This window comes from Coregonus lavaretus, assembly GCF_964263955.1.
Source record: "Coregonus lavaretus genome assembly, chromosome: 19".
NCBI classification, from domain to species: domain Eukaryota; kingdom Metazoa; phylum Chordata; class Actinopteri; order Salmoniformes; family Salmonidae; genus Coregonus; species Coregonus lavaretus.
In genome coordinates this window covers 38,946,748-38,973,819 of record NC_140006.1, presented here as the reverse complement: position 1 = coordinate 38,973,819, position 27,072 = coordinate 38,946,748, and the positions used below count along the sequence as shown (strand labels likewise).

The 27,072-nt window shown below is 50.4% G+C and overlaps 1 protein-coding gene across 1 annotated transcript in view; it reads left to right on the top strand.

Moving 5' to 3' along the window:
- Positions 1-24,013, top strand: part of LOC311146848 (F-box-like/WD repeat-containing protein TBL1XR1-B) — a 32,429-nt gene extending 8,416 nt beyond the window's left edge. Inside the window, exons 5-15 of the mRNA XM_084183452.1 lie at positions 787-1,012; positions 1,464-1,596; positions 2,248-2,389; positions 19,618-19,681; positions 19,955-20,052; positions 20,192-20,374; positions 20,657-20,731; positions 21,465-21,592; positions 21,968-22,133; positions 22,513-22,614; positions 23,448-24,013. Coding sequence (XP_084039578.1) covers positions 787-1,012; positions 1,464-1,596; positions 2,248-2,389; positions 19,618-19,681; positions 19,955-20,052; positions 20,192-20,374; positions 20,657-20,731; positions 21,465-21,592; positions 21,968-22,133; positions 22,513-22,614; positions 23,448-23,474 — 1,344 coding nt within the window. The 3' untranslated portion in view covers positions 23,475-24,013. The remainder of the gene's footprint in view (positions 1-786; positions 1,013-1,463; positions 1,597-2,247; positions 2,390-19,617; positions 19,682-19,954; positions 20,053-20,191; positions 20,375-20,656; positions 20,732-21,464; positions 21,593-21,967; positions 22,134-22,512; positions 22,615-23,447) is intronic.
- The last annotated feature ends 3,059 nt before the right edge of the window (positions 24,014-27,072 follow it).

Sequence of the window (27,072 nt, the reverse complement as noted above, 5' to 3'; positions counted from 1 at the left end):
ATGTAGGATTACATTACATCTACCCCTAGTCCTATGACATCATCAACTCTAGTGCTCTGCTACAGATTTTGACTAAAGGTTTCTGGGTAAGATGCATGTTAGACATATCAATTCAAACATTCAAAGGTAAAGAACGATTTTCTACTTTTGAGTGGAATTCCCCTTTAACCATTAGGGGAATTAAAAAACATCTGACCCTGTATCACCACCCACCTGTAGTGATGGGGGGAATCGATGCAGTTACATATCGCAATATTATTTTAGGACAATATTATATCAATATTTGACTCCCAAGTATCGATTTGTGAATGTATTTATTATTATTTTTGCTACTGTAGGTAGTTAGCTAGTGCTAGTTGGCTGTACCTGCACCAAAACTAGTTTTCATCCTATAGCTTGTTCTCTCTTGTCTCTCTGCAGCAGACATACAGTGAGCAATATGTTAGGAACATCAAATCACAATTAAAGCGCACCATAGAATCACAACACATATAGAATCACAATACATATAGAATCATGAGAATCACAATACATATAGAATCACAATACATATAGAATCATGAGAATCACAATACATATAGAATCACAATACATATAGAATCACAATACATATAGAATCATGAGAATCACAATACATATAGAATTGTGAGAATCGCAATACATATCGTATCGGCACCTAAGTATCGTTATGATATCGTGAGGTCCCTGGCAATTCCCAGCCCCATCCATCAGTAGTAGTACCTGAAGATGTGTAAAAACCCAAACATCTGTCTTGTTGCCACCCAGGATGGCACTCTTTTTGACGGGCGGCCCATCGAGTCGCTGTCCCTGATCGACGCGGTTATGCCCGACGTGGTGCAGACGCGGCAGCAGGCCTACAGGGAAAAGCTGGCCCAGCAGCAGCAGGCGGGCAGCACCAGCGGCACCCAGGGCCTCCAGCCTGGCGGTGCCAAGAACGGAGAGGGGGGCACCGCTGCCAACGGCGAGGAAAACGGCGCCCATGGCTTAGCCAGTGAGCAGAACCTTTCATTATCACACCTCTTTTGTTATTTTTCCATGTTTACATTCATAATAGTGAACATTGCCATAACTGTACAACTGATTTACAGTACATAGGCCTCACACCTCTGAGTTTAATGCACAATGTACGGTGGAGACGGTTGTAACTTTTCCATCTCCAAATCATCCCTACTAACACTAGCGTAGGTTTAGCTGCTCTTCGACAAGCTCTGGTCATGGATTTAACAGTGGTGGAAACTCCATCAGCCAATGCTTACATCAATCCTACGCATTTAAATGATGGAGGAATGTGCAAGTGCAGAATTGGTTGACTCGGACGCAGCCCAAGACTTCTGATCTGTGTTTCTCGCCTAGAGATAGATAGAGGACTCTAGATGGATAGAAGATGTTTGATACAAAGATGAGTCCCCTATCTAACTCTATGGTGTCTCCCCTCCCCCCAGACCACCATGCAGAGATGATGGAGGTGGACCGGGATGTGGAGATCCCCCAGAACAAGGCCATGGTGCTGAGGGGCCACGAGTCAGAGGTGTTCATCTGTGCCTGGAACCCCGTCAATGACCTGCTCGCCTCCGGGTACAGAACAAACTCCTATATCTTTCTCTTTCAGTGTCTGTCCTACTTCTCTGTCCTTCTGTTTCACGGTCTGTCCTACTTCTCTGTCCTTCTGTTTCACGGTCTGTCCTACTTCTCTGTCCTTCTGTTTCACGGTCTGTCCTACTTCTCTGTCCTTCTGTTTCACGATCTGTCCTACTTCTCTGTCCTTCTGTTTCACGATCTGTCCTACTTCTCTCTCCTTCTGTTTCACGATCTGTCCTACTTCTCTCTCCTTCTGTTTCACGATCTGTCCTACTTCTCTGTCCTTCTGTTTCACGGTCTGTCCTACTTCTCTGTCTGTCCCTTTCACTCTCTTTCTCTTTACAGAGAAGGGACATAGCCTAAAGATAAATGATTTCTGCTCATAAAGTAAAATCCCCCTTCATACAGCATTGGTAGTCTGGAGAAGTATGCATTGACCTACATTTTGATGGGCAGAACTTAGTCAAGGAAGTTTCCAACAGGTTGCTGGTGGTAACCTTAAGTGAAATAATGTTTCTTTGGGTGTTTTGTACTCGCGCATCTAATTTAATCCTACGCACCGTATAATACAATCTACATAGTCAGACATTACTGTGGTTTTAGGCTACGTTAGACGACAGTGTGTAACTCTTGAGTGTGTGTGCGCAGGTCTGGGGACTCGACGGCGCGGATCTGGAACCTGTGTGAGAATGGCACGGGCAGCTCCACCCAGCTGGTGCTGAGACACTGTATACGGGAGGGGGGCCAGGACGTACCCAGCAACAAAGACGTCACCTCACTGGACTGGAATGTGAGTTAGAGAGAGACAGTGCTAGAGAGAGAGACAGTGTTAGAGAGAGAGACAGTGTTAGAGAGAGAGAGACAGTGTTAGAGAGAGAGAGAGCGTGTTAGAGAGCGAGAGAGCGTGTTAGAGAGAGAGAGCGTGTTAGAGAGAGAGAGCGTTAGAGAGAGAGAGCGTGTTAGAGAGAGAGAGAGGGAGCGCGTTAGAGAGAGAGCGTGTTAGAGAGAGCGAGAGAGCGTGTTCGAGAGAGCGTGTTTGAGAGAGCGAGAGAGCGTGTTAGAGAGAGTGTGTTAGAGAGAGAGAGAGAGCGTGTTAGAGAGAGAGCGTTAGAGAGAGAGCGTTAGAGAGAGAGCGTGTTAGAGAGAGAGCGTGTTAGAGAGAGAGCGTGTTAGAGAGAGAGAGAGGGAGCGTGTTAGAGAGAGAGAGCGTGTTAGAGAGAGCGAGAGAGAGTGTTAGAGAGAGCGAGAGAGCGTGTTAGAGAGAGTGTTAGAGAGAGCGAGAGCGTGTTAGAGAGCGCGAGAGCGTGTTAGAGAGAGCGAGAGCGTGTTAGAGAGAGCGTGTTATGGAGAGAGAGAGCGTGTTAGAGAGAGAGAGCGTGTTAGAGAGAGAGAGCGTGTTAGAGAGAGAGAGCGTGTTAGAGAGAGAGAGCGTGTTAGAGAGAGAGAGCGTGTTAGAGAGAGAGAGCGTGTTAGAGAGAGAGAGCGTGTTAGAGAGAGAGCGTGTTAGAGAGAGAGAGCGTGTTAGAGAGAGAGAGCGTGTTAGAGAGAGAGAGCGTGTTAGAGAGAGAGCGTGTTAGAGAGAGAGAGGGTGTTAGAGAGAGAGAGGGTGTTAGAGAGAGAGAGCGTTTTAGAGAGAGAGAGCGTGTTAGAGAGAGAGAGCGTGTTAGAGAGAGAGAGCGTGTTAGAGAGAGAGAGCGTGTTAGAGAGAGAGAGCGTGTTAGAGAGAGAGAGGGTGTTAGAGAGAGAGGGTGTTAGAGAGAGAGAGGGTGTTAGAGAGAGAGAGCGTGTTAGAGAGAGAGAGCGTGTTAGAGAGAGAGAGAGAGCGTGTTAGAGAGAGAGCGTGTTAGAGAGAGAGAGAGCGTGTTAGAGAGAGAGAGAGAGCGTGTTAGAGAGAGAGAGCGTGTTAGAGAGAGAGAGAGAGCGTGTTAGAGAGAGCGTGTTAGAGAGAGAGAGAGAGAGAGCGTGTTAGAGAGAGAGAGAGCGTGTTAGAGAGAGAGAGAGCGTGTTAGAGAGAGAGAGAGAGCGTGTTAGAGAGAGAGAGAGAGAGAGCGTGTTAGAGAGAGAGAGAGGGCGTGTTAGAGAGAGAGAGAGGGCGTGTTAGAGAGAGAGAGAGCGTGTTAGAGAGAGAGCGTGTTAGAGAGAGAGCGTGTTAGAGAGAGAGCGTGTTAGAGAGAGAGCGTGTTAGAGAGAGAGAGCGTGTTAGAGAGAGAGAGAGAGCGTGTTAGAGAGAGAGCGTGTTAGAGAGAGAGAGAGAGCGTGTTAGAGAGAAAGAGAGCGAGAGAGAGAGCGTTAGAGAGAGAGAGCGTGTTAGAGAGGGAGAGAGAGAGTGTTAGAGAGAGAGAGCGTGTTAGAGAGAGTGTTAGAGAGAGAGCGTGTTAGAGAGAGAGCGTGTTAGAGAGCGAGCGTGTTAGAGAGAGCGAGCGTGTTAGAGAGAGCGAGCGTGTTAGAGAGCGAGCGTGTTAGAGAGCGAGCGTGTTAGAGAGAGAGCGTGTTAGAGAGAGAGCGTGTTAGAGAGAGAGAGAGAGCGTGTTAGAGAGAGAGAGAGCGTGTTAGAGAGAGCGTGTTAGAGAGAGAGCGAGCGTGTTAGAGAGAGAGCGTGTTAGAGAGAGAGCGTGTTAGAGAGAGAGCGTGTTAGAGAGAGAGCGTGTTAGAGAGAGAGCGTGTTAGAGAGAGAGAGAGAGCGTGTTAGAGAGAGAGAGAGCGTGTTAGAGAGAGCGTGTTAGAGAGAGAGCGAGCGTGTTAGAGAGAGAGTGTGTTAGAGAGAGAGCGTGTTAGAGAGAGAGCGTGTTAGAGAGAGAGAGAGAGCGTGTTAGAGAGAGAGAGCGTGTTAGAGAGAGAGAGAGCGTGTTAGAGAGAGAGAGAGCGTGTTAGAGAGAGAGAGCGTGTTAGAGAGAGAGAGCGTGTTAGAGAGAGAGAGCGTGTTAGAGAGAGAGAGCGTGTTAGAGAGAGAGAGCGTGTTAGAGAGAGAGAGCGTGTTAGAGAGAGAGAGCGTGTTAGAGAGAGAGAGCGTGTTAGAGAGAGAGAGCGTGTTAGAGAGAGAGAGCGTGTTAGAGAGAGAGAGCGTGTTAGAGAGAGAGCGTGTTAGAGAGAGAGCGTGTTAGAGAGAGAGAGAGCGTGTTAGAGAGAGAGAGAGAGCGTGTTAGAGAGAGAGAGAGAGCGTGAGAGAGAGAGAGAGCGTGTTAGAGAGAGAGAGAGAGAGCGTGTTAGAGAGAGAGAGCGTGTTAGAGAGAGAGCGTGTTAGAGAGAGAGCGTGTTAGAGAGAGAGAGAGAGCGTGTTAGAGAGAGAGAGAGCGTGTTAGAGAGAGTGAGTGTGTTAGAGAGAGAGAGTGTGTTAGAGAGAGTGAGTGTGTTAGAGAGAGTGAGTGTGTTAGAGAGAGCGAGCGTGTTAGAGAGAGAGTGTGTTAGAGAGAGAGCGTGTTAGAGAGAGAGCGTGTTAGAGAGAGAGCGTGTTAGAGAGAGAGAGCGTGTTAGAGAGAGAGAGCGTGTTAGAGAGAGAGAGAGCGTGTTAGAGAGAGAGAGAGCGTGTTAGAGAGAGAGAGAGCGTGTTAGAGAGCGAGAGAGCGAGAGAGCGTGTTAGAGAGAGAGAGCGTGTTAGAGAGAGCGTGTTAGAGAGAGAGAGAGCGTGTTAGAGAGAGAGAGCGTGTTAGAGAGAGAGAGCGTGTTAGAGAGAGAGAGCGTGTTAGAGAGAGAGAGCGTGTTAGAGAGAGAGAGCGTGTTAGAGAGAGAGAGCGTGTTAGAGAGAGAGAGAGCGTGTTAGAGAGAGAGAGAGCGTGTTAGAGAGAGAGAGAGCGTGTTAGAGAGAGAGAGAGAGAGCGTGTTAGAGAGAGAGAGAGAGAGCGTGTTAGAGAGAGAGAGAGAGAGCGTGTTAGAGAGAGAGCGTGTTAGAGAGAGAGAGCGTGTTAGAGAGAGAGAGAGAGAGCGTGTTAGAGAGAGAGAGAGAGAGCGTGTTAGAGAGAGAGAGAGCGTGTTAGAGAGAGTGAGTGTGTTAGAGAGAGAGAGTGTGTTAGAGAGAGTGAGTGTGTTAGAGAGAGTGAGTGTGTTAGAGAGAGAGAGTGTGTTAGAGAGAGAGAGTGTGTTAGAGAGAGAGAGAGAGCATGTTAGAGAGAGAGAGAGCGTGTTAGAGAGAGAGAGAGAGCGTGTTAGAGAGAGAGAGAGAGCGTGTTAGAGAGAGCGTGTTAGAGAGAGAGAGCGTGTTAGAGAGAGAGAGCGTGTTAGAGAGAGAGGGTGTTAGAGCGTGTTAGAGAGAGAGAGAGCGTGTTAGAGAGAGAGAGAGAGAGAGAGCGTGTTAGAGAGAGAGAGAGAGAGAGCGTGTTAGAGAGAGAGAGAGAGAGCGTGTTAGAGAGAGAGCGTGAGAGAGAGAGAGAGCGTGTTAGAGAGAGAGAGCGTGTTAGAGAGAGAGAGCGTGTTAGAGAGAGAGATAGAGAGAGAGAGTGTGTGTAGAGAGAGAGTGTGTTAGAGAGAGAGAGTGTGTTAGAGAGAGAGAGTGTGTTAGAGAGAGAGAGTGTGTTAGAGAGAGAGAGTGTGTTAGAGAGAGAGAGTGTGTTAGAGAGAGAGAGAGCGTGTTAGAGAGAGAGAGCGTGTTAGAGAGAGAGAGCGTGTTAGAGAGAGAGAGAGCGTGTTAGAGAGAGAGAGCGTGTTAGAGAGAGAGAGAGCGTGTTAGAGAGAGAGAGCGTGTTAGAGGGAGCGTGTTAGAGAGAGCGAGGGAGCGTGTTAGAGAGAGCGATGGAGCGTGTTAGAGAGAGCGCATGTTAGAGAGAGAGCTAGAGAGAGCGAGAGTGCTAGAGAGAGTGAGAGTGCTAGAGAGAGCGAGAGTGCTAGAGAGAGCGAGAGTGCTAGAGAGAGCGAGAGTGCTAGAGAGAGCGAGAGTGCTAGAGAGAGCGAGAGTGTGCGCGAGAGAGCGAGAGTGCGCGAAAGAGCGCGAGAGAGCGAGCGTGTTGGAGAGAGAGAGCGAGCGTGTTAGAGAGAGAGCGTTAGAGAGAGCGAGGGAGCGTGTTAGAGAGAGCGAGGGAGCGTGTTAGAGAGAGCGAGGGAGCGTGTTAGAGAGAGAGAGAGCGAGCGTGTTAGAGAATGAGCGAGCGTGTTAGAGAGAGAGCGAGCGTGTTAGAGAGAGCGAGCGTGTTAGAGAGAGAGAGAGCGTGTTGGAGAGAGAGAGCGTGTTGGAGAGAGAGAGCGTGTTGGAGAGAGAGAGCGTGCAAGCGTGTTGGAGAGAGAGAGCGAGCGTGTTGGAGAGATTGAGAGAGAGCGAGCGTGTTGGAGAGAGAGAGAGCGAGCGTGTTGGAGAGAGAGAGAGCGAGCGTGTTAGAGAGAGAGAGAGAGCGTGTTAGAGAGAGAGAGCATGTTAGAGAGAGAGAGAGCGTGTTAGAGAGAGAGAGCGTGTTAGAGAGAGAGAGTGTGTTAGAGAGAGAGAGTGTGTTAGAGAGAGAGAGTGTGTTAGAGAGAGAGAGCGTGTTGGAGAGAGAGAGCGAGCGTGTTGGAGAGATTGAGAGAGAGCGAGCGTGTTGGAGAGAGAGAGAGCGAGCGTGTTGGAGAGAGAGAGAGCGAGCGTGTTAGAGAGAGAGAGAGAGCGTGTTAGAGAGAGAGAGCATGTTAGAGAGAGAGAGAGCGTGTTAGAGAGAGAGAGTGTGTTAGAGAGAGAGAGTGTGTTAGAGAGAGAGAGTGTGTTAGAGAAAAAGAGTGTGTTAGAGAGAGAGAGAGAGCATGTTAGAGAGAGGGAGAGCGTGTTAGAGAGAGAGAGCGTGTTAGAGAGAGAGAGAGCGTGTTAGAGAGAGAGAGAGCGTGTTAGAGAGAGAGAGAGCGTGTTAGAGAGAGAGAGCGTGTTAGAGAGAGAGAGCGTGTTAGAGAGAGCGAGAGCGTGTTAGAGAGAGCGCATTAGAGAGAGTGAGGGAGCGTGTTAGAGAGAGCGAGGGAGCGTGTTAGAGAGAGCGGGGGAGCGTGTTAGAGAGAGCGGGGGAGCGTGTTAGAGAGAGCGAGGGAGCGTGTTAGAGAGAGCGAGGGAGCGTGTTAGAGAGAGCGAGGGAGCGTGTTAGAGAGAGCTAGAGAGAGCGAGAGTGCTAGAGAGAGCGAGAGTGCTAGAGAGAGAGGGAGAGCGCGAGGGTGTTAGAGAGAGAGCGAGCGTGTTGGAGAGAGAGAGCGAGCGTGTTAGAGAGAGCGAGCGCTAATGAGAGAGCGTGTGAGAGAGAGAGCGTGTTAGAGAGCGAGCGCGTTAGAGAGAGCGAGGTAGCGTGTTAGAGAGACAGAGGGAGCGTGTTAGAGAGAGAGAGCGTTAGAGAGAGGGCGTGGGAGCGTGTTAGAGAGAGCGGGAGCGTGTTAGAGAGAGCGGGAGCGTGTTAGAGAGAGCGGGAGCGTGTTAGAGAGAGAGAGTGTTAGAGAGAGAGCGTGTTAGAGAGAGAGAGAGCGTGTTAGAGAGAGAGAGAGCGTGTTAGAGAGAGAGAGCGTGTTAGAGAGCGAGAGTGCTAGAGAGAGCGAGAGTGCTAGAGAGAGCGAGAGTGCTAGAGAGAGCAAGCGTGCTAGAGAGAGCGAGCGTGCTAGAGAGAGAGCGTGTTAGAGAGGGCAAGGGAGCGTGTTAGAGAGGGCGAGGGAGCGTGTTAGAGAGGGAGCGTGTTAGAGAGGGCGAGGGAGCGTGTTAGAGAGAGCGAGGGAGCGTGTTAGAGAGAGCGAGGGAGCGTGTTAGAGAGGGCGAGGGAGCGTGTTAGAGAGAGCGAGGGAGCGTGTTAGAGAGGGCGAGGGAGCGTGTTAGAGAGGGCGAGGGAGCGTGTTAGAGAGAGCGGGAGCGTGTTAGAGAGAGCGGGAGCGTGTTAGAGAGAGAGAGAGAGTGTTAGAGAGAGAGAGTGTTAGAGAGAGAGAGTGTTAGAGAGAGAGAGTGTTAGAGAGAGAGAGCGTGTTAGAGAGAGAGAGCGTGAGAGTGTGAGAGATTGTTAGAGAGAGAGCGAGAGTGCTAGAGAGAGAGCGAGAGTGCTAGAGAGAGCGAGAGTGCTAGAGAGAGCGAGAGTGCTAGAGAGAGCGAGAGTGCTAGAGAGAGCGAGAGTGCTAGAGAGAGCGAGACAGCGAGCGTGTTAGAGAGCGAGAGAGCGAGACAGCGAGCGTGTTAGAGAGCGAGCGTGCTAGAGAGAGCGAGCGTGCTAGAGAGAGCGATCGTGCTAGAGAGAGCGAGCGTGCTAGAGAGAGCGAGCGTGCTAGAGAGAGCGAGACAGCGAGCGTGTTAGAGAGCGAGACAGCGAGCATGTTAGAGAGCGAGACAGCGAGCATGTTAGAGAGCGAGCGTGTTAGAGAGGAGAAGGGGACGTGTTAGAGAGGGCGAGGGAGCGTGTTAGAGAGGGCGAGAGAGTGTTAGAGAGAGAGCGTGTTAGAGAGAGAGAGCGTGTTAGAGAGAGGGAGCGTGAGAGTGTGAGACTGTTAGAGAGAGAGCGAGAGTGCTAGAGAGAGCGAGAGTGCTAGAGAGAGCGAGAGTGCTAGAGAGAGCGAGAGTGCTAGAGAGAGCGAGAGTGCTAGAGAGAGCGAGACAGTGAGCGTGTTAGAGAGCGTGAGAGCAAGAGAGCGAGCGTGTTAGAGAGTGAGCGTGTTAGTGAGAGAGAGAGCGTGTTAGAGAGAGCGTGTTAGAGAGAGCGCGTGTTAGAGAGAGCGAGGGAGCGTTAGAGAGAGCGAGCGTTCTAGAGAGAGCGAGACAGCGAGCGTGTTAGAGAGCGAGACAGCGAGCATGTTAGAGAGCGAGCGTGTTAGAGAGGAGAAGGGGACGTGTTAGAGAGGGCGAGGGAGCGTGTTAGAGAGGGCGAGGGAGTGTTAGAGAGAGAGCGTGTTAGAGAGAGGGAGCGTGAGAGTGTGAGAGACTGTTAGAGAGAGAGTGTTAGAGAGAGCGAGAGTGCTAGAGAGAGCGAGACAGCGAGCGTGTTAGAGAGCGTGAGAGCAAGAGAGCGAGCGTGTTAGAGAGTGAGCGTGTTAGTGAGAGAGAGAGCGTGTTAGAGAGAGCGCGTGTTAGAGAGAGCGAGGGAGCGTGTTAGAGAGAGCGAGGGAGCGTGTTAGAGAGAGCGAGGGAGCGTGTTAGAGAGGGCGAGGGAGCGTGTTAGAGAGAGCGAGGGAGCGTGTTAGAGAGAGCGAGGGAGCGTGTTAGAGAGGGCGAGTGGGCGTGTTAGAGAGAGCGAGGGAGCGTGTTAGAGAGGGCGAGGGAGCGTGTTAGAGAGAGCGTGTTAGAGAGAGCGGGAGCGTGTTAGAGAGAGCGGGAGCGTGTTAGAGAGAGCGGGAGCGTGTTAGAGAGAGAGAGAGAGTGTTAGAGAGAGAGAGTGTTAGAGAGAGAGCGTGTTAGAGAGAGAGAGCGTGTTAGAGAGAGAGAGCGTGTTAGAGAGAGAGAGCGTGTTAGAGAGCGAGAGTGCTACAGAGAGCTAGAGTGCTACAGAGAGCGAGAGTGCTAGAGAGGGCAAGCGTGCTAGAGAGAGCGAGCGTGCTAGAGAGAGCGAGCGTGCTAGAGAGAGCGAGCGTGCTAGAGAGAGCGAGAGTGCTAGAGAGAGCGAGACAGCGAGCGTTAGAGAGCGAGCGTGTTAGACAGCGAGCGTGTTAGAGAGCGAGCTTGTTAGAGAGCGAGGGAGCGTGTTAGAGAGAGCGAGGGAGCGTGTTAGAGAGGGCGAGGGAGCGTGTTAGAGAGAGCGAGGGAGCGTGTTAGAAAGAGCGAGGGAGCGTGTTAGAGAGAGCGAGGGAGCGTGTTAGAGAGGGCGAGGGAGCGTGTTAGAGAGGGCGAGGAAGCGTGTTAGAGAGGGCGAGGAAGCGTGTTAGAGAGGGCGAGGGAGCGTGTTAGAGAGAGCGGGAGCGTGTTAGAGAGGGCGAGGAAGCGTGTTAGAGAGGGCGAGGAAGCGTGTTAGAGAGAGCGAGGGAGCGTGTTAGAGAGAGCGAGGGAGCGTGTTAGAGAGGGCGAGGGAGCGTGTTAGAGAGGGCGAGGGAGCGTGTTAGAGAGAGCGGGAGCGTGTTAGAGAGAGCGGGAGCGTGTTAGAGAGAGAGAGTGTTAGAGAGAGAGCGTGTTAGAGAGAGAGAGCGTGTTAGAGAGAGAGAGCGTGAGAGTGTGAGAGATTGTTAGAGAGAGAGCGAGAGTGCTAGAGAGAGCGAGAGTGCTAGTGAGAGCGAGAGTGCTAGAGAGAGCGAGAGTGCTAGAGAGAGCGAGAGTGCTAGAGAGAGCGAGACAGCGAGCGTGTTAGAGAGCGAGCGTGTTAGAGAGCGAGCGTGCTAGAGAGAGCGATCGTGCTAGAGAGAGCGAGCGTGCTAGAGAGAGCGAGCGTGCTAGAGAGAGCGAGCGTGCTAGAGAGAGCGAGACAGCGAGCATGTTAGAGAGCGAGACAGCGAGCATGTTAGAGAGCGAGCGTGTTAGAGAGGAGAAGGGGACGTGTTAGAGAGGGCGAGGGAGCGTGTTAGAGAGGGCGAGGGAGCGTGTTAGAGAGGGCGAGAGAGTGTTAGAGAGAGAGCGTGTTAGAGAGAGAGAGCGTGTTAGAGAGAGGGAGCGTGAGAGTGTGAGACTGTTAGAGAGAGAGCGAGAGTGTTAGAGCGAGCGAGAGTGCTAGAGAGAGCGAGAGTGCTAGAGAGAGCGAGAGTGCTAGAGAGAGCGAGAGTGCTAGAGAGAGCGAGACAGTGAGCGTGTTAGAGAGCGTGAGAGCAAGAGAGCGAGCGTGTTAGAGAGTGAGCGTGTTAGTGAGAGAGAGAGCGTGTTAGAGAGAGCGTGTTAGAGAGAGCGTGTTAGAGAGAGCGCGTGTTAGAGAGAGCGAGGGAGCGTTAGAGAGAGCGAGCGTTCTAGAGAGAGCGAGACAGCGAGCGTGTTAGAGAGCGAGACAGCGAGCATGTTAGAGAGCGAGCGTGTTAGAGAGGAGAAGGGGACGTGTTAGAGAGGGCGAGGGAGCGTGTTAGAGAGGGCGAGGGAGTGTTTTAGAGAGAGGGAGCGTGAGAGTGTGAGAGACTGTTAGAGAGAGAGCGAGAGTGTTAGAGAGAGCGAGAGTGTTAGAGCGAGCGAGAGTGCTAGAGAGAGCGAGAGTGCTAGAGAGAGCGAGAGTGCTAGAGAGAGCGAGACAGCGAGCGTGTTAGAGAGCGTGAGAGCAAGAGAGCGAGCGTGTTAGAGAGTGAGCGTGTTAGTGAGAGAGAGAGCGTGTTAGAGAGAGCGTGTTAGAGAGAGCGCGTGTTAGAGAGAGCGAGGGAGCGTGTTAGAGAGAGCGAGGAAGCGTGTTAGAGAGAGCGAGCGAGCGTGATAGAGAGGGCGAGGGAGCGTGATAGAGAGGGCGAGGGAGCGTGTTAGAGAGGGCGAGGGAGCATGTTAGAGAGAGCGAGAGTGCGTGTTAGAGAGAGCGAGGGAGCGTGTTAGAGAGCGAGAGTGTTAGAGCGGGGGAGCGTGTTAGAGAGAGCGAGGGAGCGTGTTAGAGAGAGCGAGGGAGCGTGTTAGAGAGGGCGAGGGAGCGTGTTAGAGAGAGCGAGGGAGAGTGTTAGAGAGAGCGAGTGGGCGTGTTAGAGAGAGCGAGGGAGCGTGTTAGAGAGGGCGAGGGAGCGTGTTAGAGAGAGCGTGTTAGAGAGAGCGGGAGCGTGTTAGAGAGAGCGGGAGCGTGTTAGAGAGAGCGGGAGCGTGTTAGAGAGAGAGAGAGAGTGTTAGACAGAGAGAGTGTTAGAGAGAGAGCGTGTTAGAGAGAGAGAGCGTGTTAGAGAGAGAGAGCGTGTTAGAGAGAGAGAGCGTGTTAGAGAGCGAGAGTGCTAGAGAGAGCGAGAGTGCTAGAGAGAGCGAGAGTGCTAGAGGGCAAGCGTGCTAGAGAGAGCGAGCGTGCTAGAGAGAGCGAGCGTGCTAGAGAGAGCGAGCGTGCTAGAGAGAGCGAGAGTGCTAGAGAGAGCGAGACAGCGAGCGTGTTAGAGAGCGAGCGTGTTAGAGAGCGAGCGTGTTAGAGAGCGAGCTTGTTAGAGAGCGAGGGAGCGTGTTAGAGAGAGCGAGGGAGCGTGTTAGAAAGAGCGAGGGAGCGTGTTAGAGAGAGCGAGGGAGTGTGTTAGAGAGGGCGAGGGAGCGTGTTAGAGAGGGCGAGGAAGCGTGTTAGAGAGGGCGAGGAAGCGTGTTAGAGAGAGCGAGCGAGCGTGATAGAGAGGGCGAGGGAGCGTGATAGAGAGGGCGAGGGAGCGTGTTAGAGAGGGCGAGGGAGCATGTTAGAGAGAGCGAGAGTGCGTGTTAGAGAGAGCGAGGGAGCGTGTTAGAGAGCGAGAGTGTTAGAGCGGGGGAGCGTGTTAGAGAGAGCGAGGGAGCGTGTTAGAGAGAGCGAGGGAGCGTGTTAGAGAGGGCGAGGGAGCGTGTTAGAGAGAGCGAGGGAGAGTGTTAGAGGGGGCGTTTTAGAGAGGGCGAGGGAGCGTGTTAGAGAGGGAGCGTGTTAGAGAGGGCGAGGGAGCTTGTTAGAGAGAGCGAGGGAGCGTGTTAGAGAGAGCGAGGGAGCGTGTTAGAGAGGGCGAGGGAGCTTGTTAGAGAGGGCAAGGGAGCGTGTTAGAGAGGGCGAGGGAGCGTGTTAGAGGGGGCGTTTTAGAGAGGGCGAGGGAGCGTGTTAGAGAGGGAGCGTGTTAGAGAGGGCGAGGGAGCTTGTTAGAGAGAGCGAGGGAGCGTGTTAGAGAGAGCGAGGGAGCGTGTTAGAGAGGGCGAGGGAGCGTGTTAGAGAGGGCGAGGGAGCTTGTTAGAGAGGGCAAGGGAGCGTGTTAGAGAGGGCGAGGGAGCGTGTTAGAGGGGGCGTTTTAGAGAGGGCGAGGGAGCGTGTTAGAGAGGGAGCGTGTTAGAGAGGGCGAGGGAGCTTGTTAGAGAGAGCGAGGGAGCGTGTTAGAGAGAGCGAGGGAGCGTGTTAGAGAGGGCGAGGGAGCGTGTTAGAGAGGGCGAGGGAGCGTGTTAGAGAGGGCGAGGGAGCGTGTTGGAGAGGGCGAGGGAGCGTGTTAGAGAGAGAGAGAGAGTGTGTTAGAGAGAGAGAGTGTTAGAGAGAGAGCGTGTTAGAGAGGGCGAGGGAGCTTGTTAGAGAGGGCAAGGGAGCGTGTTAGAGAGGGCGAGGGAGCGTGTTATAGGGGGCGTTTTAGAGAGGGCGAGGGAGCGTGTTAGAGAGGGAGCGTGTTAGAGAGGGCGAGGGAGCGTGTTAGAGAGAGCGAGGGAGCGTGTTAGAGAGAGCGAGGGAGCGTGTTAGAGAGGGCGAGGGAGCGTGTTAGAGAGAGCGAGGGAGCGTGTTAGAGAGGGCGATGGAGCGTGTTAGAGAGGGCGAGGGAGCGTGTTAGAGAGGGCGAGGGAGCGTGTTAGAGAGGGCGAGGGAGCGTGTTAGAGAGGGCGAGGGAGCGTGTTAGAGAGAGAGAGAGTGTTAGAGAGAGAGAGAGAGAGTGTTAGAGAGAGAGAGTGTTAGAGAGAGAGCGTGTTAGAGAGAGAGAGAGCGTGTTAGAGAGAGCGAGGGAGCGTGTTAGAGAGAGCGAGGGAGCGTGTTAGAGAGGGCGAGGGAGCGTGTTAGAGAGAGCGGGAGCGTGTGAGAGACTGTTAGAGAGAGAGCGAGAGTGTTAGAGAGAGCGAGAGTGTTAGAGCGAGCGAGAGTGCTAGAGAGAGCGAGAGTGCTAGAGAGAGCGAGAGTGCTAGAGAGAGCGAGAGTGCTAGAGAGAGCGAGAGTGCTAGAGAGAGCGAGAGTGCTAGAGAGAGCGAGAGTGTTAGAGAGAGCGAGAGTGCTAGAGCGAGCGAGAGTGCTAGAGCGAGCGAGAGAGCGAGAGTGCTAGAGAGAGCGAGAGTGCTAGAGAGAGCGAGAGTGCTAGAGAGAGCGAGAGTGCTAGAGAGAGCGAGAGAGCGAGCGTGTTAGAGAGCGAGCGTGCTAGAGAGAGCGAGCGTGCTAGAGAGAGCGAGCGTGCTAGAGAGAGCGAGCGTGCTAGAGAGAGCGAGCGTGCTAGAGAGAGAGAGCGTGCTAGAGAGAGCGAGACAGCGAGCGTGTTAGAGAGCGAGACAGCGAGCATGTTAGAGAGCGAGACAGCGAGCATGTTAGAGAGCGAGCGTGTTAGAGAGCGAGCGTGTTAGAGAGGAGAAGGGGACGTGTTAGAGAGAGCGAGGGAGCGTGTTAGAGAGAGAGAGCGTGTTAGAGAGAGGGAGCGTGAGAGTGTGAGAGACTGTTATAGAGAGAGCGAGAGTGTTTGAGAGAGCGAGAGTGTTAGAGCGAGAGAGTGTTAGAGAGAGAGAGTGCTAGAGAGAGCGAGAGTGCTAGAGACAGCGAGACAGTGAGCGTGTTAGAGAGCGTGAGAGCAAGAGAGCGAGCGTGTTAGAGAGTGAGCGTGTTAGTGAGAGAGAGAGCGTGTTAGAGAGAGCGTGTTAGAGAGAGCGTGTTAGAGAGAGCGCGTGTTAGAGAGAGCGAGGGAGCGTGTTAGAGAGAGCGAGGAAGCGTGTTAGAGAGAGCGAGCGTGATAGAGAGGGCGAGGGAGCGTGTTAGAGAGAGCGAGCGTGCTAGAGAGAGCGAGACAGCGAGCGTGTTAGAGAGCGAGACAGCGAGCATGTTAGAGAGCGAGCGTGTTAGAGAGGAGAAGGGGACGTGTTAGAGAGGGCGAGGGAGCGTGTTAGAGAGGGCGAGGGAGTGTTAGAGAGAGAGCGTGTTAGAGAGAGGGAGCGTGAGAGTGTGAGAGACTGTTAGAGAGAGAGCGAGAGTGTTAGAGAGAGCGAGAGTGCTAGAGAGAGCGAGAGTGCTAGAGAGAGCGAGACAGCGAGCGTGTAGAGAGCGTGAGAGCAAGAGAGCGAGCGTGTTAGAGAGTGAGCGTGTTAGTGAGAGAGAGAGCGTGTTAGAGAGAGCGTGTTAGAGAGAGCGCGTGTTAGAGAGAGCGAGGGAGCGTGTTTGAGAGAGCGAGCGTGCTAGAGAGAGCGAGACAGCGAGCGTGTTAGAGAGCGAGACAGCGAGCATGTTAGAGAGCGAGCGTGTTAGAGAGGAGAAGGGGACGTGTTAGAGAGAGCGAGGGAGCGTGTTAGAGAGGGCGAGGGAGCGTGTTAGAGAGGGCGAGAGAGTGTTAGAGAGAGAGAGCGTGTTAGAGAGAGGGAGCGTGAGAGTGTGAGAGACTGTTAGAGAGAGAGCGAGAGTGTTAGAGAGAGCGAGAGTGTTAGAGAGAGCGAGAGTGTTAGAGAGAGCGAGAGTGCTAGAGAGAGCGAGAGTGCTAGAGAGAGCGAGACAACGAGCGTGTTAGAGAGCGTGAGAGCAAGAGAGCGAGCGTGTTAGAGAGTGAGCGTGTTAGTGAGAGAGAGAGCGTGTTAGAGAGAGCGTGTTAGAGAGAGCGTGTTAGAGAGAGCGCGTGTTAGAGAGAGCGAGGGAGCGTGTTAGAGAGAGCGAGGAAGCGTGTTAGAGAGAGCGAGCGTGATAGAGAGGGCGAGGGAGCGTGTTAGAGAGGGCGAGGGAGCATGTTAGACAGAGCGAGAGTGCGTGTTAGAGAGAGCGAGGGAGCGTGTTAGAGAGCGAGAGTGTTAGAGCGAGGGAGCGTGTTAGAGAGGGCGAGGGAGCGTGTTAGAGAGAGAGCGTGTTAGAGAGAGCGTGTTAGAGAGAGCGCGTGTTAGAGAGAGCGAGGGAGCGTTAGAGAGAGCGAGCGAGCGTGATAGAGAGGGCGAGGGAGCGTGTTAGAGAGAGCGAGAGTGCGTGTTAGAGAGAGCGAGGGAGCGTGTTAGAGAGCGAGAGTGTTAGAGCGAGGGAGCTTGTTAGAGAGAGCGAGGGAGCGTGTTAGAGAGAGCGAGGGAGCGTGTTAGAGAGCGAGAGTGTTAGAGCGAGGGAGCTTGTTAGAGAGAGCGAGGGAGCGTGTTAGAGAGAGCGAGGGAGCGTGTTAGAGAGAGAGTGTTAGAGAGAGAGAGTGTTAGAGAGAGAGAGCGCGTTTTAGAGAGAGCGAGGGAGCGTGTTAGAGAGAGCGAGGGAGCGTGTTAGAGAGGGCGAGGGAGCGTGTTAGAGAGGGCGAGGGAGCGTGTTAGAGAGGGCGAGGGAGCGTGTTAGAGAGAGCGGGAGCGTGTTAGAGAGAGCGGGAGCGTGTTAGAGAGAGAGAGAGAGAGTGTTAGAGAGAGAGAGTGTTAGAGAGAGCGAGACAGCGAGCTTGTTAGAGAGCGAGACAGCGAGCTTGTTAGAGAGCGAGACAGCGAGCGTGTTAGAGAGCGAGCGTGTTAGAGAGGAGAAGGGGACGTGTTTGAGAGGGCGAGGGAGCGTGTTAGAGAGGGCGAGGGAGCGTGTTAGAGAGAGCGAGGGAGCGTGTTAGAGAGGGCGAGGGAGCGTGTTAGAGAGAGCGAGGGAGCGTGTTAGAGAGAGCGAGGGAGCGTGTTAGAGAGCGAGAGTGTTAGAGCGAGGGAGCTTGTTAGAGAGAGCGAGGGAGCGTGTTAGGGAGAGCGAGGGAGCGTGTTAGAGAGAGCGAGGGAGCGTGTTAGAGAGAGAGTGTTAGAGAGTGTTAGAGAGAGAGAGAGAGAGCGCGTGTTAGAGAGAGAGAGAGCGCGTGTTAGAGAGAGCGAGGAAGCGTGTTAGAGAGAGCGAGGGAGCGTGTTAGAGAGGGCGAGGGAGCGTGTTAGAGAGGGCGAGGGAGCGTGTTAGAGAGAGTGGGAGCGTGTTAGAGAGAGCGGGAGCGTGTTAGAGAGAGAGAGAGAGTGTTAGAGAGAGAGAGTGTTAGAGAGACCGAGACAGCGAGCTTGTTAGAGAGCGAGACAGCGAGCGTGTTAGAGAGCGAGCGTGTTAGAGAGGAGAAGGGGACGTGTTAGAGAGAGCGAGGGAGCGTGTTAGAGAGGGCGAGGGAGCGTGTTAGAGAGGGCGAGGGAGCGTGTTAGAGAGGGCGAGAGAGTGTTAGAGAGAGAGAGCGTGTTAGAGAGAGGGAGCGTGAGAGTGTGAGAGACTGTTAGAGAGAGAGCGAGGGTGTTAGAGAGAGCGAGAGTGCTAGAGAGAGCGAGAGTGCTAGAGAGAGCGAGACAGCGAGCGTGTTAGAGAGCGTGAGAGCGAGAGAGCGAGCGTGTTAGAGAGCGAGAGAGAGAGCGAGACAGCGAGCGTGTTAGAGAGAGCGAGAGTGCTAGAGAGAGCGAGCGTGCTAGAGAGAGCGTTTTAGAGAGAGAGAGAGCGTGTTAGAGAGAGAGGGAGCGTGTTAGAGAGAGCGAGGGAGCGTGTTAGAGAGGGCGAGGGAGCGTGTTAGAGAGAGCGGGAGCGTGTTAGAGAGAGCGGGAGCGTGTTAGAGAGAGCGGGAGCGTGTTAGAGAGAGCGGGAGCGTGTTAGAGAGAGAGAGAGGGTGTTAGAGAGAGCGAGCATGCTAGAGAGAGCGAGACAGCGAGCGTGTTAGAGAGCGAGACAGCGAGCGTGTTAGAGAGCGAGCGTGTTAGAGAGGAGAAGGGGACGTGTTAGAGAGAGCGAGGGAGCGTTTTAGAGAGGGCGAGGGAGCGTGTTAGAGAGGGCGAGAGAGTTAGAGAGAGAGCGTGTTAGAGAGAGAGAGCGTGTTAGAGAGAGGGAGCGTGAGAGTGTGAGAGACTGTTAGAGAGAGAGCGAGGGTGTTAGAGAGAGCGAGAGTGTTAGAGCGAGCGAGCGTGCTAGAGAGAACGAGCGTGCTAGAGAGAGAGAGGGGGAGCGTGTTAGAGAGAGAGGGAGCATGTTAGAGAGAGAGGGTGCGTGTTAGAGAGAGAGGGTGCGTGTTAGAGAGAGAGAGTGCTAGAGAGAGCGAGAGTGCTAGAGAGAGCGAGACAGTGAGCGTGAGAGCGAGAGAGCGAGCGTGTTAGAGAGTGAGCGTGTTAGTGAGAGAGAGAGCGTGTTAGAGAGAGCGCGTGTTAGAGAGAGCGAGGGAGCGTGTTAGAGAGAGAGAGCGTGTTAGAGCGAGAGTGCTAGAGAGAGCGAGACAGCGAGCGTGTTAGAGAGCGAGACAGCGAGCGTGTTAGAGAGTGCTAGAGAGAGCGAGCGTGCTAGAGAGAACGAGCGTGCTAGAGAGAGAGAGGGGGAGCGTGTTAGAGAGAGAGGGAGCATGTTAGAGAGAGAGGGTGCGTGTTAGAGAGAGAGGGTGCGTGTTAGAGAGAGAGAGAGAGGGAGCGTGTTAGAGAGAGAGAGAGTGTGTGAGAGTGTTGGTGAGAGATAGCGAGTTAGAGAGAGAGGGGGAGCGTGTTAGAGAGAGTGTGTGAGAGTGTTGGTGAGAGATAGCGAGTTAGAGTTAGTGAGAGAGTGTTTGAGAGAGAGAGTTTTTGAGAGAGAGTTTTTGAGAGAGAGTGTGTGTGTGTGAGAGAGAGTGTGTGTGTGTGAGAGAGAGTGTATGTGAGAGTGAGTGTGTATGTGAGAGAGAGAGTGAGTGTGTGAGAGGGTGAGTGTGTGAGAGGGTGAGTGAGTGTGTGTGAGAGCGTGTGTGTGTGAGAGAGAGAGTGTGAGGGTGAGTGAGTGTGTGAGAGAGAGTGTGTGAGAGAGAGCGAGAGTGCGTGTTAGAGAGAGAGAGAGCGTGTTAGAGAGAGAGCGAGTGCGTTAGAGAGAGCGAGCGTGTTAGAGAGAGAGAGCGTGTTAGAGAGAGAGAGAGAGCGTGTTAGAGAGAGAGAGAGCGTGTTGGAGAGAGAGCGAGTGTTAGCGAGAGAGAGAGACAGCAAGTGTGAGAGAGCAAGTGTGAGAGAGAGTGAGATTGTGTGCGAGTGTGTGTGTGAGTGAGAGAGAGAGGGTGTTAGAGAGAGAGAGACCCCAATTTAGTGTGTCTTCCCAACTGGAGATATGGGATGGATTCGCTCCCTCCCATGGAAAATGCAGGGCTGTCACTACTGAATAAAGAATTACAGTAAAGCAGGCTGTAATTTCCCCCTGCTCTATGGAGGATACTGAACCAGCATTTAAGTACTATGGGCCCAATCGCAACTCAAGACAAGCAGGCAAAACTGACTTTCTCGTAAATGTTTCATTGGGATATTCTAGCCAAGATTGAGTAATGCACATAAATCGCAAATTAGGATCAGTCCCTTGTTTTGTCCCAATCTGGAGTGCAACAGAAACAAAAAATATGGCAACCCAGAATTACAGGTTATTTGAAGGGCTTAGTTTAGGTTAAAAATCGAATAATAAAATAACCAACTGGTGAATTTCTGTCTTTCAGAGTGAGGGTACGTTGCTAGCCACAGGCTCGTACGACGGCTTTGCCAGAATATGGACTAAAGACGGTAAGCCATTTTAAAGATGCACTACGGGCATTGCCAATTGTTTACATATAAGTTTTGCTTGAATAGTTTTAGGCAAACAATATAAGCTTTTGCTCAAGGGCGATGGGAGGAGTGCCCCTTTCTGTCCAATGAGGAGATTTCTGGACACTTTCTGTCCATTTAGGGGACCCCTTTTGGCTCGAGCAACATCTCAAGATTTCTAAACACAGAATCACAGATGGCCCATAGTCCTGTTCTCTCACTAAAAAAGCACAATGATGTGTTTTTTTGCAGGTAACCTTGCCAGTACTTTGGGCCAGCACAAAGGTCCTATATTTGCCCTCAAATGGAATAAGAAAGGGAACTTCATCCTCAGTGCAGGAGTAGATAAGGTAACATAATGGCTTTTGTGATAAAGACAGACAATTGGGTTTAAAATCCCTTTAAATTAATTTGATTTGTCATGGTGTGCTGTCATTCTGTCATTGGTCACTCGTGATGAAACTGACAATGTATCCATCTCCCGTTCAGACCACCATCATTTGGGACGCTCACACAGGAGAGGCTAAACAGCAGTTTCCCTTCCACTCAGCGCCTGCCCTGGACGTGGACTGGCAGAGCAACAACACGTTTGCCTCCTGCAGCACGGACATGTGCATCCACGTATGTAAGCTGGGCCAGGACCGGCCTGTCAAGACCTTCCAGGGACACACGGTAAGACCAGGGACTGACTGTCTGGCATGGATGCATCTCAATAGTCTCCGCTCCGTCACGTTGACATTGTGACTGACATTGATTCATCTCAATAGTCTAAAGTCCTCGTCTTCAAATGCACTGACCTGAATATAAAGGATAGCTGAAGGCTTTTGCCTATCCTGTTCATCACATCACTGCAGGAAGTACCTTTGTACAGTTGATGCACTCTTTTTGTGCACTGCTGTATTATAAAGTTCACAGTGTTTCCTTGTATCCCTCCCCATCACCCTTTCTCAATAGAATGAGGTGAACGCAATCAAGTGGGATCCCACGGGGAGTCTGCTGGCCTCCTGCTCTGACGACATGACACTCAAGGTCAGTACACACACACAGCTCAGAACAAGCTTCCTGACATCTTCCTGAATAAAAGTGACCTCTAGCTACTGTACTGGCAAATATGGATTTAGTGGAGTAAGAACAGATTCAAAGAAGTGTTACCGGGGGACAGTTGGCCCTAGTTTATAGGCCGTAACTAGAACCTCTTCTTCCCAAGTCGGTCCCATCGTGCTACATATAATTGATTAGAGTCCTCATATCTGTCTCTCTCCTCTCCCCTCTGTCTCTCTCTCCCTGCTCTCTGTCTCTCCTCTCTCTCTCTCTCTCCCCCCTCTTCTCTCTCTCCTCTCTGTCTCTCCTCTCTCTCTCTCTCTCCTCTTTCTCTCTCTCCCCCCTCTTCTCTCTCTCCTCTCTGTCTCTCCCCCCTCTCTCTCCTCTCTCTGTATGTCTCTCCTCTCTCTGTCTCTCTCTCCTCTCTCTGCCTCCTCTCTCTCCGTCTCTCTGTCTGTCTCTCCTCTCTCTCTCTCTCTCTGTCTCTCTCTGTCTCTCTCTCTGCCTCTCTCTCTCTCCTCTCCTCTGTCTCTCTCCTCTCTCTCCCGCCTCTCTCTCTCCCCTCTCTCTCCTCTCTCCTCTCCTCTCCCCTCTCTCTGTCTCTCTCCTCTCTCTCCTCCCTCTCTCCCCCTCTCTCTCTCCCCTCTGTCTCTCTCCTCTCCCCTCTGTCTCTCTCCTCTCTCTCCTCTCTGTCTCTCTCCTCTTCCTCTGTCTCTATCAGATCTGGAGTATGAAGCAGGACACGTGTGTCCACGACCTGCAGGCTCACAGTAAGGAGATCTACACCATCAAGTGGAGCCCTACGGGGCCCGGGACCAACAACCCCAACGCCAACCTGATGCTGGCCAGGTAATAGAAGACTGGGAAACACTCCAACTCACAGCATTCCTCTGGGAAACACTCCAACTCCCAGTATGTCTCTGGGGTTTTTCTCATAAGAAGTTATGTATCATAAAAACCATTTAGGATCTGTACATAACTTAGTATGGAGTCATGTGTTCATCTCTGTGACATTCTGTTTGCCCCAGCTGAAGAAATAAAGATCTCAGGATAGTCACTGTAATCAAATATAAGTGAATGGATCTTATGTCCTTCCTTCCTCTTCCTAAATATCTCCAGGGGCGCTGCACCGTGCTCCCTTCCAAATGGGTGGTGTCTGGGAGGTTAGGAGCAGAAGATGAATTTCCAAGATGGATACTAATGTACTGTTTCTCTTCTCCCCAGCGCGTCGTTTGACTCGACGGTGCGTCTGTGGGACGTGGAGCGAGGCGTGTGTATCCACACACTTACCCGCCACCAGGAGCCCGTCTACAGTGTGGCCTTCAGCCCCGACGGGCGCCATCTGGCCAGCGGCTCCTTCGACAAGTGTGTCCACATCTGGAACACACAGGTACAGGATCGACTGACACAGACACTCGCTCATCTCACTCTTACGTCATTCACATATCAAGCCCAACTGTTTCTTGTAGGGCTAGTCTGGTGGTCGATGATCTGGATCTGCGTGCGTGACTCTGACTTTCACGTATATAATGCATTGATTTCAATGGGTGCATTGTGTGAAAATTTGAGTTACACATGTAAATCTAAATTTGAGTTAGGCTACATATGTCAATCTAAATTTGAGTTACACATGTAAATCTGGAGCTCAGCCCTTAGTGAGATGTGTAATAATGTAAACGTAATTGAAATTGAGTTGCCCCCAAATCCATTTTTCCTGGTCATTGTTTGGCTGATCACATCCCTGGCCCTCTGTCTGTCCCTCTGTCCAGACGGGTGTGTTAGTCCACAGCTATAGGGGAACGGGGGGCATCTTCGAGGTGTGCTGGAACGCCACGGGGGACAAGGTGGGAGCCAGCGCGTCAGACGGTTCGGTAAGTCTCACTAGCTGCCTCTTCATGGACACGGCCAGGAATTATTTCCCTGGTGTCAGGAGGAGCTGAGATGGAAAAACGTCAGACCCCAGTTAAAAGCTTTATCCAGGGCCCCAGGTGTTTCCTGCTTACGTCACGTGGTCCGGGTAAACGCCTGGCTTCATTTACGGCCACTGTTCATGAGCACCTATTAGTGATACTTTATATAGATCGTAGTACTGTGCTACTGATCTGTAGATGATCGGTTAACTACCTGTCCAGTATCCAGTGTCTGTTAGATTCATCTGGGGTCAAAGGGTACAGCTAGAGCAATAAACAGAATTGTTTACATGGCAACAGTTGCAGCTGTGGAGTAATGAATGAAACAGCTAGTTTGTCGATGGTCTTGAGCATCTACAGGTCATCTGTAAGGGATTGTCCAAGTAGTTCAACACCTTAGTGCCCTCCAAGCTCATCACTAAGCTCAGGAACCTGGGACTGAACACCTATGTTAAAGGGATACTTCAGGATTTTGGTAATGGGGCCATTATCTACCTCCCCAGAGTCAGATGAACTCATGGATACCATTTTTATTTCTGTGTCCAGTATGAAGGAAGTTAAGAGGTAGATTCGCGAGCCAATGCCAACTGGCGCAATGACTGGAAGTCTATGGTATCTGCTAGCATATAGACTTCCAGTCATTGAGCTAATGATAGATAGCAATTGCGCTAGTTAGCCACTTCAAACTGCACGCAGAGACATAAAAATGTTCATCTGACTCTGGGGAAGTAGATAAAAGGGCCTCATTACATATTACCTTTTAATGTTAATCTTTCTGGCTCTCTCTGTTCCAGGTTTGTGTATTAGACCTGAGGAAATGACGCTCGTTTGGGTAGCCATGGACCGACTACGAATGTGTACATAGCCAAAATGACTGTCCCTGCCTGTCGTCTACACTGCTGTAGTCCCATCAGAAGCCATGGCCTGCAATCACAACAACCACCACCACAGACAAACAGAGCGCCCAACACCCACATAAACACTTAAACTACCCCTCCAGAGAAGGGGTCAAACTAACCCCCAGCGAAGGGGGTCTGGCCCCCCCTCAAGTCAGACTCACAGGAGAGAAAAATGACTTTTACGTTCAGAGAAAATAATTCCAAAAGATCTGCTATCTGTTTACTTTAGTTTATTTTGATCCTTTATACCAGACATTAGAAATAGCTATTTTCCCTCACGTCGTTGGTGTGTGCATATTGTACATGTCAGCATGTTTTGTCGTCCTGTGGCCACTTTTTTTTGCCGTAGGTTTGTGTTACATGTCGGGGAAAGAGAGAAGAGGTCAGTAGGATTTTTGTTTATTCTACAATTTGGGGTTTGAAACTTTTTATTGGGAGAAATCCGTTCACTTTGGCACTGTAAAAAAAAATGTATGGCTCAAGAAAGCATTGGACAACAAATCTATATTTCAAAAGTTGAAATGGGTTAATTTGTTTTCAATTGTAATTTTGTTGCTTTTTTTTTTGTGTATTTGTCGGAGGGCAGTTAGTGAGGAGGAAAGCCCATTGCATCATTTTGCTTGTTTACCTTTAGAAATTGTTTCAGGTGTGCAAAACTGTTAGATCTCTGAACTAAAGATCATTACTGCAGCTACTACAAAACCCCATCCTCTCATATTCCAACTACGTTACTTTAGGTTTGAGTGTTACGTAGGAGGATAAGCTGATCCTCGATCTGTGCCTCCGTGGAGCTTTTATCCAGAACGTAAGAATGGCAGTGCTTTGGGTAGCTCATGAATCAATGCGACACAGGACAACCCCCATACAAACTCTGACGTCAAAGTTAGCCGGGAGTTTTCAGACCCGAAAGATGAGATTTGTCAATGTTCCAAGACTACTTTTGAGTCTTAAACTTCTGACCAGCTTAGATTTTGGAGTGAACCATTGTTTTAAGTGTTCTGTTTGAGGACGCACTGCTGTGTCTGCTCTTAGGTCATTGTTTAAAAATTGTGGATGATATGATTTTCTACCCAGCACCAACACTTGGAGACAGGCCTATGCATGGATAGATGGCGCTTTTTTTGTGGTGTTCAAAAGGTGATGTTTTTTTAAGCAAAAGTCTTGTTTGTTTGGTTTCTAGGCAGGGGGATGAGGTGAGACGCGGACTTTGGAACATATTACTTGATGAAACATTCTAACTACATATATATATATATATGTATATTTGTGTATATATATGTATATGTATATGTGTGTGTATATATATATATATATGTGTATATATATGTGTATATATATATGTGTGTATATATATATATGTGACATCACAGGGGATTCTTTTGTATGCCACTTATATGCAAGGGTGGTTTAGAAACATTCAGAGTAACTCAAAAACACGCTTGGAAAATGGTATTCTTATGCATCATCTGGGTCTTTCACCATGAGAAATGGTTCTTTATAAAATACCATTAAACGGTCATAGGTATAAAAGAGCAGCACTAAGAATGGGTTTGTGTTAGTTATTTTCTGCACTTAATAATAATGCGAAACAGGGAAATGTGTTCAAGCCAAGGTTTGGGTCAATTCCATTTTGATTAATTCTGGAAGTGAACTTCCAATTCAAGAATTGAATAAAATCTTTATTGAAAATGAATGGCGCCTTTTTTCCATTCTTGAATTGGAATTTGAGCTCATTTCCTGAATTTAAATGGAGTTGACCACCAACCCTGGTTGGTACATCCAGACTGAGGATAATGCTCTTAGTTTCATTTCACTCCCCTAGCTGAACGTGTGCAGTTGATCTGTGAAAAAGCGAGGGGGAATATTAGTGTCTAAACTGTTGACTTGCTGGGTACACATTGGATCCAGGCCAACTTCATGGCATTCCAACATACCATATCTTAGCCCTAGCTAACATCCTGTGGCTTTAAAACACCAATGTTTTTCTTTCTTTTTTTTCCCCAAAAGCCTCCTTTGTGATTTTTGTTCAGAAAGAATGTCACTTGTTTTACAAACATATTTTGTACAGAAGCTAGCTAAGAGTATTTTGAAGTTTGCTTTAATATAACCAACAGTGAGTGGATTGTACCATGAAGACTATTAGGAAGTCCGACAGTGGAATGGTATTTTATGTTTTGTTTTAAAAAAGATAATCTTTTTACACTGCATTCAAGTGTTTACTATTTCTTGTTCCTACCTAAAGTACTAATTATATCTTTGCTATGCCTAAAAAGCCCTTGAAGGTTTTGTACTCTTTGGAAAAACTTTTATAATTCTGATTTATTTGTAGCTATGTATGCAAAAATGAACAAAAACAATAAATCAAAACTTTAATGTGGACGTATCATAACACCCTGGACCATGTAGATAGATACCAGTACGCAGAATGTTTTGTTTCATGTCGTCTTTGCCCTCACCCATGTTATCTGCTGTCACTCACACAGATGCTGAGACTCTCTCTGCAACCTACGCATCTGACTGTTGTAATATCAATCAGATCTTTGAAACGTCTAGAATAAAAAATCTATTTTGATAATAGTCAAGTGTGGTTTTTTTCTGTTATAATATAATATAATAATATGCCATTTAGCAGACGCTTTTATCCAAAGCGACTTACAGTCATGCGTGCATACATTTTTGTGTATGGGGTGGTCCCGGGGATCGAACCCACTACCTTGGCGTTACAAGCGCCGTGCTCTACCAGTTGAGCTACAGAGGACCACTTGACTTGGTTTGTGTCTCATGACACCTAGAGGGCCTTTTGGTGTATTGCATTCTCCCTCTGAACGTAGTTAACGGTATGCACATCCCGTTTAGTAGTCTATCCTTGGTCATGGTACATTACATAGCGTAGTCCCTCAAGCACTTTCGGCACAGACAGATGGAGCCAGATGTCTCATAGGATGGATAAATCAGAAGCATCTGGTTAGAACTTCCACTCACCACCAATCATGGTTTTAAGTCTAGTGGCAGTAAGTGGGATCGATGAAACATCAGATCTTTAATACATTTTTCTGTCCCCAAAACTACAATCTGTTAAGAGCAGAGTGCACTAAGTTTTGTAGACTTGACCCTTTGCCAAAGTTTCAAAATATTGCGTTGTTTAGAAGGCATGCAAGGGTGAATTGAGTTATTGCACACACGCACTTCAGAGGCGTTCCCTAACGGAAATAAGCAAATATACTGAACAAAAATATAAACGCAACATGCAACAATTTCAAAGATTTTACTGGGCTACATTTCATATAAGGAAATCAGTCAATTGAAATGCATTCATTAGGCCCTAAGCTATGGATTTCACATGACTGGGAATACAGATAACTTTTTTTTTTAAGGTATGGGGTGGATCAGAAAACCAGTCAGTCAGTATCTGGTGTAACCACCATTTATTTGCCTCATGCAGCTCGACAAAACCTTTGCAAAGAGTTGATCAGATTGTTGATTGTGACCTGTAGAATGTTGTCTCACTCCTCTTCAATGG